Below are 19,052 nucleotides of genomic sequence, written 5' to 3'. Positions count from 1 at the left end.
CCTGTTGAGTAACACGATGTGAACGGTTCTTTACGCAAAACGTATTGCCAATATCGAAGCATTCTGGAATTCCTTGTAAAGGGCTTAATGTCGCCCTTCAACCTGGGATATTGTAATTGACGCTCTGCAGTGTATTTAAGTGCTATTCGATCTGATTACGAGCTTGTTGCAAATTGAATACACGCCAATCAAATTAGATACGACGAGAGTTCGTATCGTTCAATACACTAGATAATATCGCTACTGCGAATTTGTGGATTTACCAAAGTTACACAAAAAGAAATATGCAAAATGGCCGCCTGCGTGAACAATAAAATTATGGGTCCCTATTTTGCCGGAACGATAAGTCACGCACCACTTACTACCCCCCTATTTGAATAATTCACAATTTCTCATATAAACGGTTTTCGTGCCGATCATTAAACTTTCTTTATAACCATTTTGATTTAGTAACTTCATATAAACAACCAAACTGTTGTTGTCAAGTTCTATTTAATTATGTATTGGCTTTCAATGAATAAAGAATTCACTGAGAGTTGCCTTTTTTCTCTGAGAAAGAAGAATTCACTGAGAGGTTCATACAATTGTTCAAAAATGTTTATAAAAAGTGCAATTTTGGCAATTTTTTAGTTTGCTCCAGAAGGGTTCTAATGCGCGGCAAAACTAAAGTATGGGGGGTCTTTTTTAACTACTTTTTGAAACTAAATATCTCGGTAACATGAAGAGCTAGAGAGGTCAAAATTCATTCAACCACCCTGTACATAACGGTCAATGTTAATCAAGAGTTGCTGCTTCGAAATGTCAATCTCTGTACTGCTTTTTGCTATCTAGATTTGTCAGGTAGTACCAGTGGCGGCTCGTAGTAAATTTGAAAGGTAGTGCACAAAATAAGACCCAATAAGCGCCGCAGGCGAAAAATTTTTTGAGACCACGCCCAAAATTCCTACAATTTTAAAATATGTAATTGTTTTCAAATATTGCACACTAACGTTAGGAAATACTCGAGGCATTTTAAAAAGTCGCGAAGAAAAATAACACGTGACTGATAAGAAAAACCCCGAGTGCACGATCTAATTGTGCACACGGGCCAGCTTAAAACATCGACTGACTCTAGACAGTCGCGGGGTACAGAGGGGGCGGACGGCGGAAGTTCGACCAATCAGATTTACTATACCCATGAGCTGTGCACTTGATTTTACCACGGCACACGGTGCACGGTGGCGGCGGTGATCCGTAATTCGTCCAGATTTCGTTTATTTATTAATAAAAGCTTATTTATTTCCAAGATTAATACTTGGTATTAATAGAAAATTATTTCAATCATTATAAGATTTATAATAAAAACATGCATTTTTGGACTCAAAATTTGGGAGTGCACGTGCACATGTGCACTTATTGAGGAGCCGCCACTGGGTAGTACTAACAAATCAAATAAACAAAAATGATCTATAATAATGTAAATTCTTCAATAAAAGTATAAAATCATGTCATGAAAACAAACAAGGATTATAGACCAGCGGCAAAATTTTCTCAACGTCATAACCTAAACTGCTTGAACGTGGAATCGATACAAAGCAAGGAAAGCATGCTGCCAAAATGCAGAGGATGGGAAAGAGGCGACGTCGTGGCGCCGACTGTGCCTTTGTGGCCCCGTGAACTAACGGCGCCTCGTTTATATGGACAATTCGACAGAATAACACGGATGAGTTTCTATGTAATGGCATCCATTTCGATCTACCTTCCAGTTAATGCGAAAGAGGAAAAAAAATTATGTATTTGAAGGACCTAATCAGCGCTGAGGACACCCACTGAAAAAAGTTCTAAGGGATAAACCCTTCAAGCAGTGCCATAAAGACCTCAATTTGCCAGATTCAAACGATAAATAGTGGGGTGAGTGACTTGGGGGAGCCAAACAGACCGAGGGGTACGGATTTTTCATCGTATCCGCATTCTATTGCTTGCTGTCCTAGATTCGGAGTAAACCAAGGATTTATTGGAAATCTATAGGTCACCTCAAATTACTATTTGTTAAACTACCCCTAGTCTTACCCCAGTTCTATTTTAAACGCTGATAATACTCGAAGGGAACTCTACTAGCTACATGATTGATGATTTTTCAATTTACAAAGAAAAATCTATAGAGGCACGGATTTTAGCAATAAATATGAAATCTGCAAATAATCTCATTACGAAATGCTTTGGTGCGAATCGGTTTGAACAATAAATTTCGGATCCATGTTATAAAGCATTGCTATTATACTAGCGAGGTAAAATAGTCCTCTCGCTAAAATAATTTCGAAATCCTCTCATGTATAATATACGATACACCAGAGATACAACAATAATATGTAAACTGCGCACAGGATTTAGTGACAAACAGAGTAAAAAACGTTGTCACATTTTCGTAATATTTAGTCAAATAATAATACCGCTTTACACTTCCCTGAATCTTTTTGCTTAAGAAGACAGGACTGTGGCAAAGTCAAGGAAAGTTTAAGGAGGTACTCGGAAAGTTGTGAAAAGCCACCAAAAATTGTAAACAACTTTTGGACCTCTCAAAAGTTGTGATATAAAATAGGATTTCTTCTTCTTCTATTGATACGGTTTGTCACACAACCTGTCTGGAAAGGATATTATTTTTTATTGATCGTAATGGGACTGTCTGCATAATGAATTCACCTGAAAGGGTCAATTTAGGAAGCCATAGAATTCTCCACTTGCAACGCTAATAGAATTTGTTCAATGCTTTTCTGTTTCTAAACTTCATTTTAGGCACGTCGCTTTAAAATAGTTCGCGTTGCCTTAATGGATTTTTCTTCAGATCAAAAGGGTATTTGACGTAAACTTGCAATAACCCAAGAGGGTTTTTATCTAATATTTTCATTTTAATCCAAATATTGAGTTTCGCATTTAATTCGTCGTTAGTTTCTGGCAGCCAAAGTGGAAAAATTCAGTAAGAAAAATATTTGCTCTAACTTTTCTAGAAGTGTATTTTCAAAAACCTTGAAAGCCTTGACCTTAGTTGCACTTTAATCTGTCATGTCTCGTTTTCTCAACTTCGGATTGCGTCATATATCACTACTTGTAAGGGAAGTTTGCCCGCCCGAAGTTTGTTTGTAATTACTCACAGCTGTAGATTAAAAACAGATACAGGAAATAAATGCGTTTCTCAGGTTCTGTAATTACCAATCAATCCTTTGCAGTAAGCAGCTTAAAAGTGCAGAAAACTTAAAAACAACTACGATCTTAGAGGGACACAAACTTAATTCGCCTGGAACCATTTTCAAACTTACCCAGACGCGGCTTAAATTATTAAGCAAACTCTTTCCGGGAAAAAGTTTTTTTAGGTAAATTTTGTAGTTTATTATAAGCCGGAAAGTTTTAAGTTTTATTATCTGAAACTCAACCCCCTACAGTACAAGTTATCTGGTAAAAAGCTTACCTGAAAAAAAATTTCAAACAAGCTGAAAGTTGGTAAGTGGATTTGTTATCAAATTTCTTAAGAAAAGTGAGTTATTTTTTTGTTGTGAAAAACAAGCAGAAATATGTTTAACACATTGAAGAATATGTATTTTTTTTAAATTTTGTGGTTTTAAAAGGGATTTTTTTGTTTTCTTAAGCTAGAACAAGAACTTCTCAAAAAGTCTAATGAGCAAGAGACAACGGAGGAAATCGAGATGTAGAAAGGCGTAAGACAGGGATGTATACTCTCACCAATCTTATTTAACCTGTACCCAGAATACATCATAAACAGAGCACTTATGCCGATGACACGGTTATGCAGAACCTCCAATTAACAAAATAGTAGAATGCAGTGAAGAATACTGATTATCACTCAACATGAGTCAGAGACACTGAAAAAGATCGATACGAAGAGGATAGAAGCATTTGAAATGTGTATGTACCGTAGAATACTAAGAATATCGTAGACAGAGAAAGTGACAAATGTGGGGGTTTTGCGGAGAGTGCAGAAGAAGAAAGAATTGACACTATTATTAAACGTAAATTGCAATACTTGAGACATCTCATAAATACCAGTTCCTGTATCTTATCTCAGGAAAAATAATGGGCAAAAGATGACAAAAGATGTTGTCAATTTCTTCTTAAAAGGATTTACTGTATGAGTGCACAAATACGAAAATCTGAAAATTTCACTTCTGTATCAAAATATTTCAACAAAAACACATACTCGTAATGTAAAACGGAAGAAATAATTTACTTCTATATTGTCCTGATGGTTATTGTTAATTAACTAGATTGCAGTTCCATCGCATTTCTAATCCATAGAAGCAGAAAACGTTGAAATCTGTCCTTTCACTCTGCCAGCATTTTCCATTTATATATTTCCGCTTGGTTCTGACAAATTTTCGTTTCGTCGAACATGCTAATTCATGCCCAAGCTGGGCCCTACTTACCTGACTGATACGAGTAACATTGTAGCTTATTATGTCGGGATTTCTCGTTTCTAAAAGCAGACAATGGGACGACGTCCGAAGCGGGCATATTAAACGGGCGCAAGCCGTAAAATGAAATTTGTAACCATCAACGTTAAAATTTTCGAACAAACCTTTTTCCCATTTTCTTTACTACATTTTGAAGAGCGCTACTCATATTATGAAAGGTTCAGGAGCAGATATTCAACGGGGGGTGAAATGTTATTTATAAACACCGCTGCAGCAGCGGCAATCCGTATTTCCTGACTTATTTTCCATAGCTCAGATAAATGAAACGATTGTTTCCATTGGAAAACTTCACTTAGATGGAAAATTGTTTCTTGTCGAAGCATATTTTAATTTATATCCACACTAAACCTGAATTTACCACCACTAAATCTTAATAGTGTTAATTTATCATTTTCTCTATTACAAAATGGGAAATGTCGAGTGTAACAGTAGCAATAACGTCTGATAACGACCTTTGCCACTACCATTGTCCATTTCAATGGACCATTTCTCCACACTGAGCAGTCATTATTTTCAGTTAGGGTTCTCGGTCCTTTGGCGCCCTTAAATTCACCACGTTTAAAGTTGTAATATCTGCAAAATGGTTATTATATCTTGAAAACACAAGAATGTTCTGTTAAAATTTTTAAGTGCCACAATTGCTAATTATTTTCTCACATTAAATGAAGAGCAGCTGTTTCTGTTTAATCGCTCCTTTCCACACAATTAATCCTTACACATTCATTAATTTGAACGTTTATAATTAGACGTCTAGGCAAGGTCCTGGCATTAGCCTCATTCCTCATCGTTCTGATGTTCAGTGACAAATAATAAAAAACAATTTTATATTATAAAACTGCTGGAAGGGACTTTTTTATGACAAAAAAAAAACACTGTTCGCAGGATTATAAATAAAACATTCAAACACTAAACGTCACACGCACTCGAGTGTGTTTTCATTCACTGGCAAACTGAATACGGTAGGCTGACGACAGCGAGAGAATTATAATGGCGTTAAATTGGCTCAACGAACAGGAACACAAAGGAAGAAAACAGCCAGTTTAGTTAAAGCATTGGACCATTTATTTAATTCCGGTTAATAATGGGTTCTTCCAGGTTTTTTCCTCATTGCTTATCTTGACAAATCTATAAATTATCTGGCAGACGCTTAAAAAAATGTTTTAGCAATACTAACAAAAATTTGATAAGGACCGCAGGGAAATAAAAGGGATTTTACGGTTAGACGGGAATATTTACTTTCTCAGTCGGTTGTGCATGCGAAACCTTAAAAAGTCTCTAATAATCCGGATAAAGTTACCGTCCTTTTTGTGTTGACCTTTAGGGTGGGTTTGTTAGGTATGGGCAACCCTTTAAATTCAAAGGTTGGCCAACTAACGGGGATTGTCTGACATTTCCAATATCGTTTTTAGCAATAAATTTAATTTGTTTATTATTCAGCTGTATATACAGGGTGTCCGTTGTACGAGCCTCACCATGAGGATCTCGGTTATTTGAAGATAATTCTTAACTGTACTTCCAGAGATATCCGAGAAAAAACGAAAATGGAAATTAGTTTTAATCTTTTTACTAATTTATTTGATAAGATAACTGAAAACAAAAGACATTTTACCTCGTCTAATATCAAATTTCAATTCCGACGTTTCGGTTTCTAGTTACCATCATCAACTTTGACTTTTCTTAAGGGCGCCATAATGGATTTTTGCATATTTGAATAGAGCCTATTTTTCTGACTGACGATGATGTATCATATGTTTTGGTTCAGTCTAGGAATTTCGTAAAAATCACAAAAATTATGTTTTTGCAAAGAGAGTCTTGAAAATGACATCTCAAAACTTCGTCGATCGATCAAATGACAGTACCCACGTGATTTTACTGCCATTTGCAAAAGAATGATCATGTCACAAACTGTCAGATGATGACACGAAATGCGCTCTAATCTAATAAATTGTTGATTGATATAAGGTCTGTTTCAGAAAACGTCATAGTCACGTGAGCATTCAACCAATGAAACTTGACATTCACTGTTTCTGAGTTGGAAACTAAAAAATCAGGGATTGCCTTTGCGAACAGACCTATAATGTATAAACTCTTTGTGAAGATACAATTTGTGATATTTTAGCAAAATTTAAGTAAAATTCTATCTAATATGGCGTTCCTAAAGGAAAAACCTAAAAACTGATGATGGTTGTGAAAAATTGATATTTTTTATCTAGTCAATGATAATGCTACTAAAATTTCATTTATTTTTAGATATCTCATCAAATAAATCAGGAAAGGCCCGGAAGAACGACATAAAACAACATCAATCAACAATTGATTAGAAAGTTAGAGGAGATTCCGTGACGTCATTTAACAGTGTCACATGCTCATCCGTTTGAAAATGTCAATGATGTCACGTGAAGAACACAACGGAAAATTGTTGAGCTGTTATTTTTCAAGAGAACCTTTGTTAATAATAATTTCAATCATATGACATAGCATCGTAATCAGACAAAATAGCCCATTTCAAAAATGTAAAAATTTGATATGGCGCCCATAAAGAAAGTTGATGATGGGAACCAAAAACCGAAAGGTCGGAACTGCAATTTAAAAAAAAAATTGTCACCTTGTAGAGGAAGAAAAGTCTTTTTGTTTTCAGTTTTCTTATCAAATAAATTAGTAAAAAAATAAAAACTAATTTCTAACATTTTGTTTTTTTTTGGTGCTAAGAATTTTAAAATGTTTAAAGCGGCATTTTAATCGACTCCTAATTGCTCAAATTTGCCCCAAATTAAACTTTCTTGTATGTCTTTAAATAACCAAGTTTCCCATAATAAAGCTCGTAAAACGGACACCCTGTATGTACTTTTCAAGTTTGTGTTGGAATAATAAATCAAGACTTTTCATAGAACGAAATCAAAGGGAATATTCTACATCATCTATATGGATAGTGCATTTTGCAAAAACTAATATAAAAAATGCAAATCTGGCAACGTAAACAAATTAGATTAAAGTTAGTGTATTCATTTGGTTTCATGTAGGTTAGGTTAGTTTGTGATTGGTCAAGAAAAAACAGCAAGCTGAAAGCTGTTTTTTTGACCAATCACAAACTACCCACTGTGCTATGATTTACGCAATCACAAACTAAGAGCTAGAATTTATGTTTTTTTAACAATATTTTACTTCTGGTTCTGTTTATCTGAAACATTTTTACCAGCTGAACGATTAAAAAATAAAATTGGTAAAATGTCCAACTTCCTTAGGCAGAAACGCTCCGAAGTGTCAGAATAATGCGAATCGTCCAATCTGTTGATAAATTGACGAACTTTTATTATAAATGTCTCAGTTTCAATACGTGTTCAATTGGAAAATGGAAATTCTTAAAGGGCGTCGGCTCATTTAGGCTCTAAATTTAAATTTACCCTAATTTGAACGGGGCATTTATAAAAATGAGGGAGACAGTTATGTGGTCACGAAATCTATTTTTGGTAAACACGGAAAGGTTAACTAGAAACTGAGTGATTTGGGTAACTTTAGAGAGAAAAATTTAAATCAATATAGTTAATGAAAACAGCAGATATTAAACTAGCAGCTTGAAGTTTTATAACGAAGTTACTCCTCTAACCTAATTAGAATCTCGACTAGTGGAAAGAGGAGATGTTCAAAAAGTTTAGTTACTGAGTGGGTTTGCCCTCATAATCATTACTATTAAAGTGCCTTAATCTGTTTAAATGATAAACTCAATAGGTGTAAACTAAACGGATATAAATTTCAGTTGAAACGTGGAAATTTAATAAAACAACTTTGCACCTTTAGGCTCCCAAAACTTAGATAGGGCAAAGTTTTCATTTTAAATTGGTTTAACCCGCGAATTTCGAAACTTGGGTAAAAGCCCAGGCAAAAGATATATTTTCGACTACTTACGAGATAGTAAAGGTATAATTTAGCTTAAAGCTTTCCAACTTTTCCGGGTTCATTTAGTATAGTAGCGGCGCTTATACGCAAAGCGTCTGCATGTAAGTAAAAACCCTTTTGAGCAAAGTAGGAACTGCTGTTTTGAATGTGCCCGGAAGATTTGTTAACCAGTTAAATGCGATATACATTTAATTCAGTGTGTAAACATAGTCTGCAAATACGTTTTACTTTGGTTAGCATTAGCCAGTTCGAAAATAGATTCCAACAATACCAGAAATGCCCATTATGATGGTGAACGGCTCTACGCTTCACTGCCTCTATGTGTGTACTATTTAACTCTGTTGTATAGCCTTCCTTTCGTAAAATCCGATTAAGCTTGTCTACATTCTACTATGTATTCTGAAATGTTTAAATTCGATCAGGAAATCCATTGTCCTAGTCGACATTGAACGATTTCCTTCTACCATAACTTTACGTACAAACTGCCAAACTGGACGAATCCATAAGTCACCCTCAAAGTGAAAAAAATCGAAACCACCCTCATACATTACATGTAAATTGCCACGATGTTATCGGCCTTTCTGCCACGAAAGTTCGTTCGCATAAGTGTATATCGATCACCTGAAAAACCCATATGAAACCATTGGTAATTTCCATTAATGAATCCCTAAAGACAGGTGCGTACTGCCTGAACCCCTCTGGTGACTCATTTTGTGCTTGTTGACACGAGTTTCGGCTTAGAAGGGTTGAAAAAGACATAATTACCAGAGGGATCGAACAATAGTCCATAATGTGTTTGGGGCACAATATGGAAGCATTTTTAACTGAGAACATGAAGAAAGCCAAGATGAAACTTGACTTCACTTTAAATTGAGTTTGGCTGATCTAAATAAACAATATCAACTTTGCCACAACGTCTCGGAGAATGAAATTTTAAACTCCTCCTTTTAGGAATTTAAAATTCGTGTCGCCCTAACACTACACCAGCTTCATTTAAGTCTTATCTCGTATTCAAGCCAGAATAGTTGCAATGCTATGCTTTGCGAAGAGGTTTTGTTAAATCCAAATTCCACCCTTTTTTCGGCATTCACAAGTTTTTTGTGCCTTCACATACAATGTAAAGCGCCGAATAATCCAGAGTGAGAAAGGGAATAAAACTTCTAAGACTTTTCGGCGACACGAATTTTAAGTTTCCAGGAAGGGTAGTTTCAACTTTTTAATCCTAGGAAAGTTTAGTAAACCGTTGTAGACTTAATTAACTGTCCGTCAATTCTTTGAGATGTTATTCCAAATTAACAGAAAATAGCACCAGAATGACTTAAAAAAATCTGAATTTTATAATGTTCGTAAATGACTTTTTTTTCTGGAAAGCTCGTATTTTTGGTTTTCCTTTTAATATATAATCCTCCCGCAATATGTTGTTTCCTCCCGTTTCTCCCAGCTTTAATATTCCGTCGTGCTTTTGAATTACTAACCAAATAAAACCACCGTTTCTGGTTCGGAATTGTGCTTCTGGCTAAATTTATTTATTAACCGGTTTTTGATATTTCCGATAATAAAATTAATCTCGGCTCTAGTTTGGATTTCTTTTTTGTTCGTTCCGCTTGCGCCTTTTTTAATGAGGCTATTAATATTTCCGTGATTTGATAAGAAGAGATTTGCGCTAGTTAAAAAGTTTTAATACCTCTATGTGGCTTTAACGCCTAGAAGAATTTACGGTTTGGTGAGAGGGCCTGGAGCGGCCGAGATATTAAAAATTCCTACGTTCAAACTATAAAAATTTCATTTTCACACCATTAATCATACAGACGCAAGAATATCCGCCAGATTGGTTTAAATCTAATTTGAATGCATTATTTTTCAAGCCCCGGATTTTTTTAATAGCAATTTTATATATTGACTGAAGCATAAATTTCAATTTTAACGTAAAAGCACGAAGTTATTCCAAAACCGTGGCAGTTCAACACCTAAAACTAATTACATTTACGTTTGAGTTACATATAGTACACGTTAATTATGAACCGAGCGTACAACTTCCAAGTTCCTTATTATTATTAATACTAAAGTTTTGAGCTTCGTCAATTTTAATAAGAGTTTCAGTTAGTTTAGTTGATCACACATATTCATCACATACATGTAGGAAAAACATCGGATTACCAAAGTTTTCGACCAAAATTCAAATTCTGCATGTCTGACGGTTTTAGATTTATTCTGTTATGAATACATGAAACAACGAACTGGAATTTTAAATGTTTTACTGGTAGTAATAACAATTATTTAACTGGAAATTCGTATTGCAGTAAACCAAATCAAAAAATAATATTAATAACAACAGTTTGGAATTGTGCAGTAAGTTTTAGCAATAAGTTCGTACAATTAAATTAGATGCAGATATAGAAATTTCAAATTTATACGCAGGAATAGGAAGAAAATGTCCTGGAACGCCATTTTGTCTGTCATTTATTGAAACTACGTGAAATTTCCATTTTGCTCCAGGAGGGTTTCCCCAACATTGGCTAAGATGAGTTTAAAGATAGCTTAGATAAGTTTAGTTTAGACTCTGTTATTTTGCACCTGATCTGTCATATTCAAATCTCAACTTAGCTTAAGTTGTACTTAAAAGTGTCAGGAAAACAGTCATAAATATAATAAAATATTTTATAACAAGCATTTTTCTGAAAGATAATTCTCTGAATTTTAATCGAATTTAGTTTTTATTTAAAAAAAGAGCTTTTTCTTGACCAATCACAAATACTGTATATGCGGATTAGTCTTAAGTTATTTCAATAGTGTTTAGTAATAATTAATTTTACATTTTCAGCCAATTTTGGTTGCGTCGATGAAAACAAAATTCTCCTAGAATATTTTAATCAATTTGTCATCGTGCAATTTCCAAACAATTTTCAACAGCAATCACATTGCGAACATTACAAATGGCTATAGTTCGACCATCATCGTAATAAAACCATTCCAGTTCTGGTTACAACCTCTTCTCTTCCATTTTACAGCCATTAGACGGGCACATTTGGGCCAACCCATTACTGAAATGTTTTGGTGGAGGTGTGGCGGTCCCGAATTGAATAAAGTGGCCCATAAAGATAAAAACAGAACCGCTTCAATTTATTAATTGTGTTGCTTAATGGTTATTTGCCATAACATTCAATTAGAGGGAAATAATTACTATAATAGCCCGAATTTTACAAGGAAATTTTTGAACTAAACCCTAAACTACTCCAAAGTGATGGATTAAGATCCCATGAAGTGTTAAGACCCAAAACAGATATGTAGCTTTAGCTAATCTGGAGTAGCGAGACAGACAAACGTTTATTGAATTATGTGTTTGGCGATACCGCAAACTTCTAAACTTGTTAGCCAGTTAAATTAATGAGTCCCAGGCCAACAATTGAGGCTTGAGGATTCCGAGGAAGGTTAGTAATTTCCCTTTGTGGCCGACTGACTGTTTGAATTTTGACTGAACGAAAAGCATTAACTAAATACCGACCGGTTGCAGTGTTTCAACGATACATTTGCTGATGAATTACAGGGGAAATGCGATGACTTGAATGTAAATAATTACCTTTAAGTATTAATCACAACAATAGATCAAATTTCAAAAGCAACTCACTTTACTAACTAGTTCAACGCAGGACCAAACCGTCTAAAACATCTCAACCAATCTGTTTAAACGTTTTATCTTCGCTTCGATGAATCCTCGGCCTTAATTAGATTAATCGACGAGGCATAGCAGAATGGGGAGGTCTTCTTATCTTAAGACCCGAAATCAATTTAATAATCTTCCTCAAACTCGATCTTCCTATATAAAGCTAAAGGTGCATCCGTGATGTTAACGGTCGATTTACTACTACGTTTGAAACACGGTGAGCTGTGAAAAAATCTGCTTTCCCACAGGCGTTTGCATAGTAGAAAATTGTTTTCCGGAGTCTACATACACACGCCAACTTAACTATAAAACCTCATCAAAATCATGAATAATATTATACATGAGTAAGATTATGTGGTAATCACTAAAGTAGATGGGAATAAGTTTTGCCACCCTTTAATACCATAATAGTGATTCACAATAGAAGTGCCAAGATACATCTTTTTTTTTTGTAAGGAGTTTGTTGTATATGGGCAGATGTGTTAAGACAATCACTCTTGGGACTGGGTTGTTTCAAATATTTTCTTTCTTGAACCGTGAACAATTCTAGTGATTTGTCTAACTGCAAAATTATGTCATCGAAACATCGTTAGTTACTTTAATGTGTGTAAAAATACGTAATTTGTTATATTGGGTCTATATTTGTTACTCATGGTAAGTAGTAAATGTTTAAAAATTAAGTTATGTCAATTATTGAGAAAACGGAAGGTTGCAGCAAAAAAGTAAGCACGCCACTGGAATCACGTTGAAAAAGTCACTTAAAAATGTTTGTGTTTCACTTCGATATTTTCATAAACAAAACAGTTGTGAAGAGTTTTCAAAATGGGCGAAATTCGAAAAACGCCCTCTAGTGCCGCAAACTGACAAGGTATCAAAATACAGTTTTTGTCATAAATTTTTTCAAAAATTGAGCTCTAGTGTACTAGTTTTTTCCTATCTAGCCGGGAAATGGGGTTTTCCTGTCAAAACACACTAAATCCGAACACCCTGTACCAAATGAGTTCCAATCTTATAACTTTTTTAAAAACAAGTATTTTTAGTAGTACATTTTCAGTTTTTTGTCACTTTTCTTTATTATCTCATGTTTAAATTATGACAAATAATATGTTTTGAGCTGAAAAAAGTGATGCAAATTTGAAGATATTATTATTTAAACAATTAGCAATTTTCCAGTAATTTACTGTCACAATAACTGTCATAAATTTCAGAAACACGTCCTGTTTCGAAAACTGTGTTAAACTATAATTTTTGCAAATTCTAGGCAAATTTTGACATTAGGGACAGATATCCGTCGTTTTTGGAGGAAAATTTAGCTGTGCAGTCACGTGATCACTGTCCAAATAACTGTCAAATCTCAGAAAGGCGTCTTGTTTTTAAAACTGGTCACAAACTGTTTTCAACTTTAATTCTTACAAATTGTAGGCAAATTTTGACAGTTTTGACATTAGGGACATGCCTCGAGAGTGATTATCTTGATTAATATCCTTTCTTTCAAATAAAAACTGCAAAAAATCCCAGAGGAATGCCAATTTATTTCATAAATGGAGAAATAACTAAACCTAAAACAAAACTAACCTAACTACTTTACTACAGTAACTCGTCCATTCGAAAACTAACAGGGTACATGACTACTACTATTTCGAAGATAAATGAACTACTGTCTATCTTAGCCTAATAATGTTTACGAAATTAGTCCAAGAAACAAAACGTCTAAATATCACGTGGTGTGTATCTATTGCTCCTACTTTAGGTTTTCTGGAATTCTCTCACCACATCATCAGGGTATCAGTATCGTTTTGAACAGCAACAATTAGCTTAGTCTCTAGCTCTTCGAAGATGAATTCTGTTGAACAGCTTTGCAGCGTTCCCAACTAGTTTGCTTAAGCAGCAACAAATGTTTCCAATTGGAACTGCTCAATGTAGATTACACCTTCTTTAGCATTATCGTATTTCTGGTTAACTTTTTACCTAAGGTGAATCAACTGTTCATGTTCATAAAAATTAATAGATATTTTTAAGACAGATGGGTCATCTTGGTTTCTCACATATGATTAGAAAGTAAAATTCTTGTACATTATACAGAAACAGTAAGGAAAGGTATGTTAAAGTCCGGTCCTGGTTTTACTAGCAAGACTTTGTTGCCACCATATCCTGCCTTGGCAAGGGCAAATTGTTCAATTTGCACTTAATGACCTGTTATAATTCCGTCCGCGATAATGTAGAACATTATCACGAAGTGCGGTGGTATATGAGCGCAAAAACGCTCTCAGTAAATTATTTGGAAATTATTAGGATGACTGGTCCTGTTTTTCCCTATTGGACCAAACTGGGATTATCTGGTAGTTGCCAACGTGATTGATGCACATTTTAAAAAATGCGGATTGATCGTAATCCTGTTTGGAGCTGGACCGGATTGAATTCTGGCATATTGTTGCACGTGACACAATTTGAACCAATCTCTTGGTAATTAGCGACTGATTGCTGATTATAATACTGGGCACGTGACTGTGGACGGCTTAGCAATCAAACTTTGGCCGTAGTGTCCGATAGAGTGGACATTACGTATGCAATTTTGGTGGAATAATAACTCAATCCGATCTGTTTGCAAATTGGTATTCGTGTTGGCATAATAATTAGTAAACTCCAAATTAACTGTATGTTATTTAATATCCGCTAGGCAATTATTGTAGCAACAAGTAACAAATGGTCGGACAGGGAGTTTTGTGCTTTTCAATATGTAATTATGTATTTGATTATTATTAACCATTTATTGCAATATTATTTAATTTGTTTGTAATGTATGTATAAAGCTTTTTAGTGCTGTGTATAAATGCATCTTAGGGGCTTTAAGTTAAACACCCTAAAGATGTTTATCCAAGAGCAAAACCAATCTATATAATCCGTTCAGTTAGCCTAAATTCCAAACTCTATTACGATCAGCAAATATTTTACTATTACTCTGGAATTGTGAGATTGGAAAACTAGTTAAGAACGAGAATTTCAAATTTAAAAATCCAATTTTCTAGGTCAATAAATTGAAAACATGACCAAACGAAAAATGGACGAGAAAAGGCGTAGATTGCAATTGTTCATCTGACGTGGGAAATTTATCGGACAGGAAAGAAGATATTTAAATAAACATTCGCTAGAGGTCAAAAATTGTACTTTATCAATCAAGTTGCGAAACTACATTATTAAATTTCGTGATGGCAAAATACACTATCGAATTTGCGTATACACTATCGATGGAAAATAAGCAGAGGTCGTGTGCATCAAAGGATAAGCGGTACAAATCTCTTACATACACAATGCACCATAGAATTTGCAATGATTTTATTAACCTAAAAATACAGTTGAGAAACTTTGAGAGCATATTACAACACAACTTTGGACACATTTCCTAGATAAACATCAACTCACTGGAAACTTAATCGTAGAATTTATTGGGAGAAGTTTAGGAAAAGCTTCCCAGAGATTAACTGCTGAACAATCACAAAATATCCAGTTTTTGATCGCAAAACTCGATTTCCTATCGAGCAAAATTGAATTCGGCCATCCAATGATTTTCGGGAAATGATGTTTACCATCTCTACGCCGCCACTAGAATTTTAGAGTAAGGAATATGATTGATATCGACGCAGCAGTGTTGGTAGTTTGTGATTGGTCAAGAAAAAGCAGCAAGCTGAAAGCTGCTTTTTTTAACCAATCACAAACTCATCTACCCACTGTGTAAAGTAGTCAATATGTGAACTTAGAATTGTTTTATTCATCTTTGTTACTTAACTGTAGGTTAGGTTAGATTAAGTATGACATCCTGGATTTTGTGTAATTTCTGAGTGCTAAAGAGGTTTGAGGAATGTTTTGTTTTAATATTTGCTCAATCAAACCAAATTTGGCAACATTGTTTTGAGATTTTGTACAAAGTGATTCAATTGTTTATTATCCCATTTATTGAAAACGCACGTTGGAGAAACATTAGAAAATTATATTCCTGTAAAAGACTATCCTGTATAATTTATCGGTTATTCTAATTTCCCTACTGCTAATAAAACAACATATTAAGTCGATAAACTCTGACCAAAACTTCAAAAACTCAAATTTTGTAGTAATAAATTTCCAGGTAGAAAACCCCCTTTGTTAGGGTCAATTGAAACTTTCCCACGTTTATCTACCGATTAACTGGCGAACATCTGCCTGTATTTATGTTCGGTTAATTGACTAAAAAAACCTTTTAAAGTAAATTCAAGGCGTACTAACCAGATATTATTTATACAGGGTGGTGAGTAAATTGCCTGTATACGTTCTTCTTTTATCACAGATTTGTCTTATCCGAATCTGTTAAGTTTGTACAAAAATGGTCCCATTTTATTTTCTCAGTATAAGCTGTTTTTACTGTACAGGATTTGGTGCCACCATTACATAATGCTCCAGTGGAGTCAAATCAGGAGAGCGCAGTGGCCAAATCTTTTCCTCTGACCATCCATTAGCGTGGATATTGTTGTGCATAAGCCTGATTGAAGTTAAAGACTTGCATACGTTGACAACGCCCTCTTTGGAACCTAATTCCTCAAAACAGTTCTAAAAAAAACAAATCGATACCACCCTCCTAACACTAAATTGAACAAAACATATTAATCTGATCTCCAACAAAATGTTAATTTTGTTGAAGAGTGGAAAGTGGTACTTTCCTGCACGAGACTACAAACAGTTAGGGTTGCTTGAACAAAAAGGTTGGTGAAAATGGGTATTTTTGGTCTACACATATAAACTTCAAATTTGCAAATTTGTTATTGATTTATTGTAAATTAATCTTGCAATGCGGAAAAGTAACTTTACCGCACCCGAGGAGGAAAACAGTTCTTGACTGATTGCAACACTGTTTCCGGACCAGAAAGAATAATCGAAATGACCGGTTAATTGTAAGCAAAGCTACAAAATCAAAAGAATAAGAGCACTAATTAAAAATCACCGAACAATTTAATCTAATTTGTGCCGGAAAATTCCGGAGGAGATTTACGAGGGCGAACATCCGGGATTTACGGTAGTCTAACTAATTTTGAGGTCACTAACAATCGTTCAAAAGCATAAATGCTAGTAAAGCTAGCCTAGGCAAGTAAATTACATTTTCCCATATTTGACACATTATTGCGAAAACACAGAGAAAGTTTAGCAGGAAGTACAACCAACCAGAAAATTGTTCAGGAGCTTTTGACATGCAATGTTGGTTAATTGCTTTTTCAAAAAAAAAAATGTGTAAACCCTGTAACTTTGCTGTGCTTGATCCGTTGAATTTCTTTAATTTGAGAGGAAGTGAGATGTATGTTTCTTCAGGTCTCACAATTAAAAACGCGTTAAAGTTAAATGGTTCAAAAGAGGAAATGTTAATTTAAGCTTTTTTAAAAGTAAAGAGTGAGTTTGAAAACTCTTTTAATAAGTTTACTTTTCTAGTTTGAGTTTCTTAACTTTAATTGACTGTTTTTTTACGTTTAATTTCTACTAAATGTACCTCGCTAATTTCCTGATCCCCGCTCATTTTTGCTTCCAGCGGTTCATCGCACCATCCTCCACCAAAAAAGCACAAACTCAAACAAATCCAAATCGACCAAACTGTCGGCATTTTCACTAAATGTTGCGGAAATTTTTCCCGTCAAAAATTGGAACTTTTCCGTTTGCTCCGGTCCAAGTTCACGCGTTCGAACCGATACCGTACTGACGGCTGGGTTTCCCCACTGAATTTTCAATGCCCCCTTTTGGATTCAAAGGGCGTGCGCCGCTGTGACGCAACCAGACGGGCGCCCGTTTGCCCTTATCATTGCGTAACGGTGTTGCACTCGTCACACGGTATGGTGGGGTATGACATTTGACCCTTCTTATGCTCAGAAATTAGTTTCATTAAAAAATTGCTTGTCTTGCCACTTTGAGTCATTTAAATCCGGTCGTGTACCTTACTGATCAAGTTATGAAAGAGTTTAGACAATTTTACATCTTTGAGTATTCATTCTTAAAAAACTGCATATATTTGGAACTTTCTTGACTTGACAACACCTATTTAGTCTCTTACTGTTCAAATTCTTATCAGGATCCATCTAATTGTCAATTCCAACCAGTAATGTTACCGTATGGTACGAAAGCCTGGAGGGTGGAGAGAATTTAATGTCGTTGCACCGAACAACGCTCCCTTTATAGGGCATTTTAAAGGACAATAAATGCCACTTTGTAAAACTTCCCTTCCAGTTAGAAACAGATTAACACAGAACTACCGCTCATGATTAATTGTACTCTATTTACCTACAATGCTTTAGTTAACATCACCAGTCATAATTCGCATAGTGTAAGATCATTGTTCAGGTTTAATAAAACAAATTTTGATAACATTTGAGAAGAAAAACTTTTCCTATTGCTGTTAAAAAAGTGTTCATATTGATCAAACAATGGCTCACAACCCTACCGTAATATTCCTTACAAGGAAACTCGGGTGGAACAATCGACACGAATTTCTTCGAACTTTGCTAATGTGAACAATAGTTCGCGTGTCTAAATAGCCCTATGCGCCTCGACTACGACAAAAAACGGCAAAAAAGGGAAAGTTAGTGGTGTGCGAGGGTGAAAATCATCGATCAAAAAAACTTTCGCTACCGGATTGAAATTACCACCCTTGAAACCATATGCGAGGTTTGGTTGCACGTAAAGTGTTTTATTACTTATGTCTTGAAATTCTCCACTCGAATCAGAAAATAGGTTAGAAAAACAAACTAGCCCCCTCATTTTAAGTTCAATAACCTAACCGCGACACTCTAAATGCCTCAAAGTCTCTCTTTGTCTTGGCAGACTCCCCTATCAATGAAAACCGCCTGTTCCAGAATCACAATTATCGATCGTCTATTTATCTTTACTTAAGTGACAGCTTCATAAATCCGCACCATCAGTTGTAACGATTGAGAAAACATAGTTTGAAACTTGTGTCATTCTGGAAGGCGTTTTAGCCCTTTTGCCGGAGACCTTTAATAAATCGAGCGTGTGCTGCAAGAGAATAA

General features: G+C 35.0%; 1 protein-coding gene across 3 annotated transcripts in view; it reads right to left on the bottom strand.

The window, feature by feature from the left end:
* The window catches only part of Fas1 (fasciclin 1 Fas1 domain-containing), a 44,139-nt gene extending 26,392 nt beyond the window's left edge, over positions 1-17,747 (bottom strand). For 2 of the 3 annotated variants that reach the window (XM_081981119.1, XM_081981121.1), the window contains exon 1: positions 17,525-17,747. In XM_081981119.1, coding sequence (XP_081837245.1) covers positions 17,525-17,635 — 111 coding nt within the window. In that variant the 5' untranslated portion in view covers positions 17,636-17,747. The remainder of the gene's footprint in view (positions 1-17,524) is intronic. The other variant, XM_081981120.1, reaches the window with a different exon arrangement.
* Positions 17,748-19,052: the final 1,305 nt, after the last annotated feature.

Source organism: Ips typographus, linkage group LG6 (genome assembly GCF_016097725.1).
Source record: "Ips typographus isolate SLU linkage group LG6, UJ_Ityp_2.0, whole genome shotgun sequence".
In the NCBI taxonomy this organism is placed as follows: domain Eukaryota; kingdom Metazoa; phylum Arthropoda; class Insecta; order Coleoptera; family Curculionidae; genus Ips; species Ips typographus.
The sequence above is the reverse complement of the archived record's forward strand: the minus strand, read 5'-3'. Positions and strand labels throughout refer to the sequence as shown.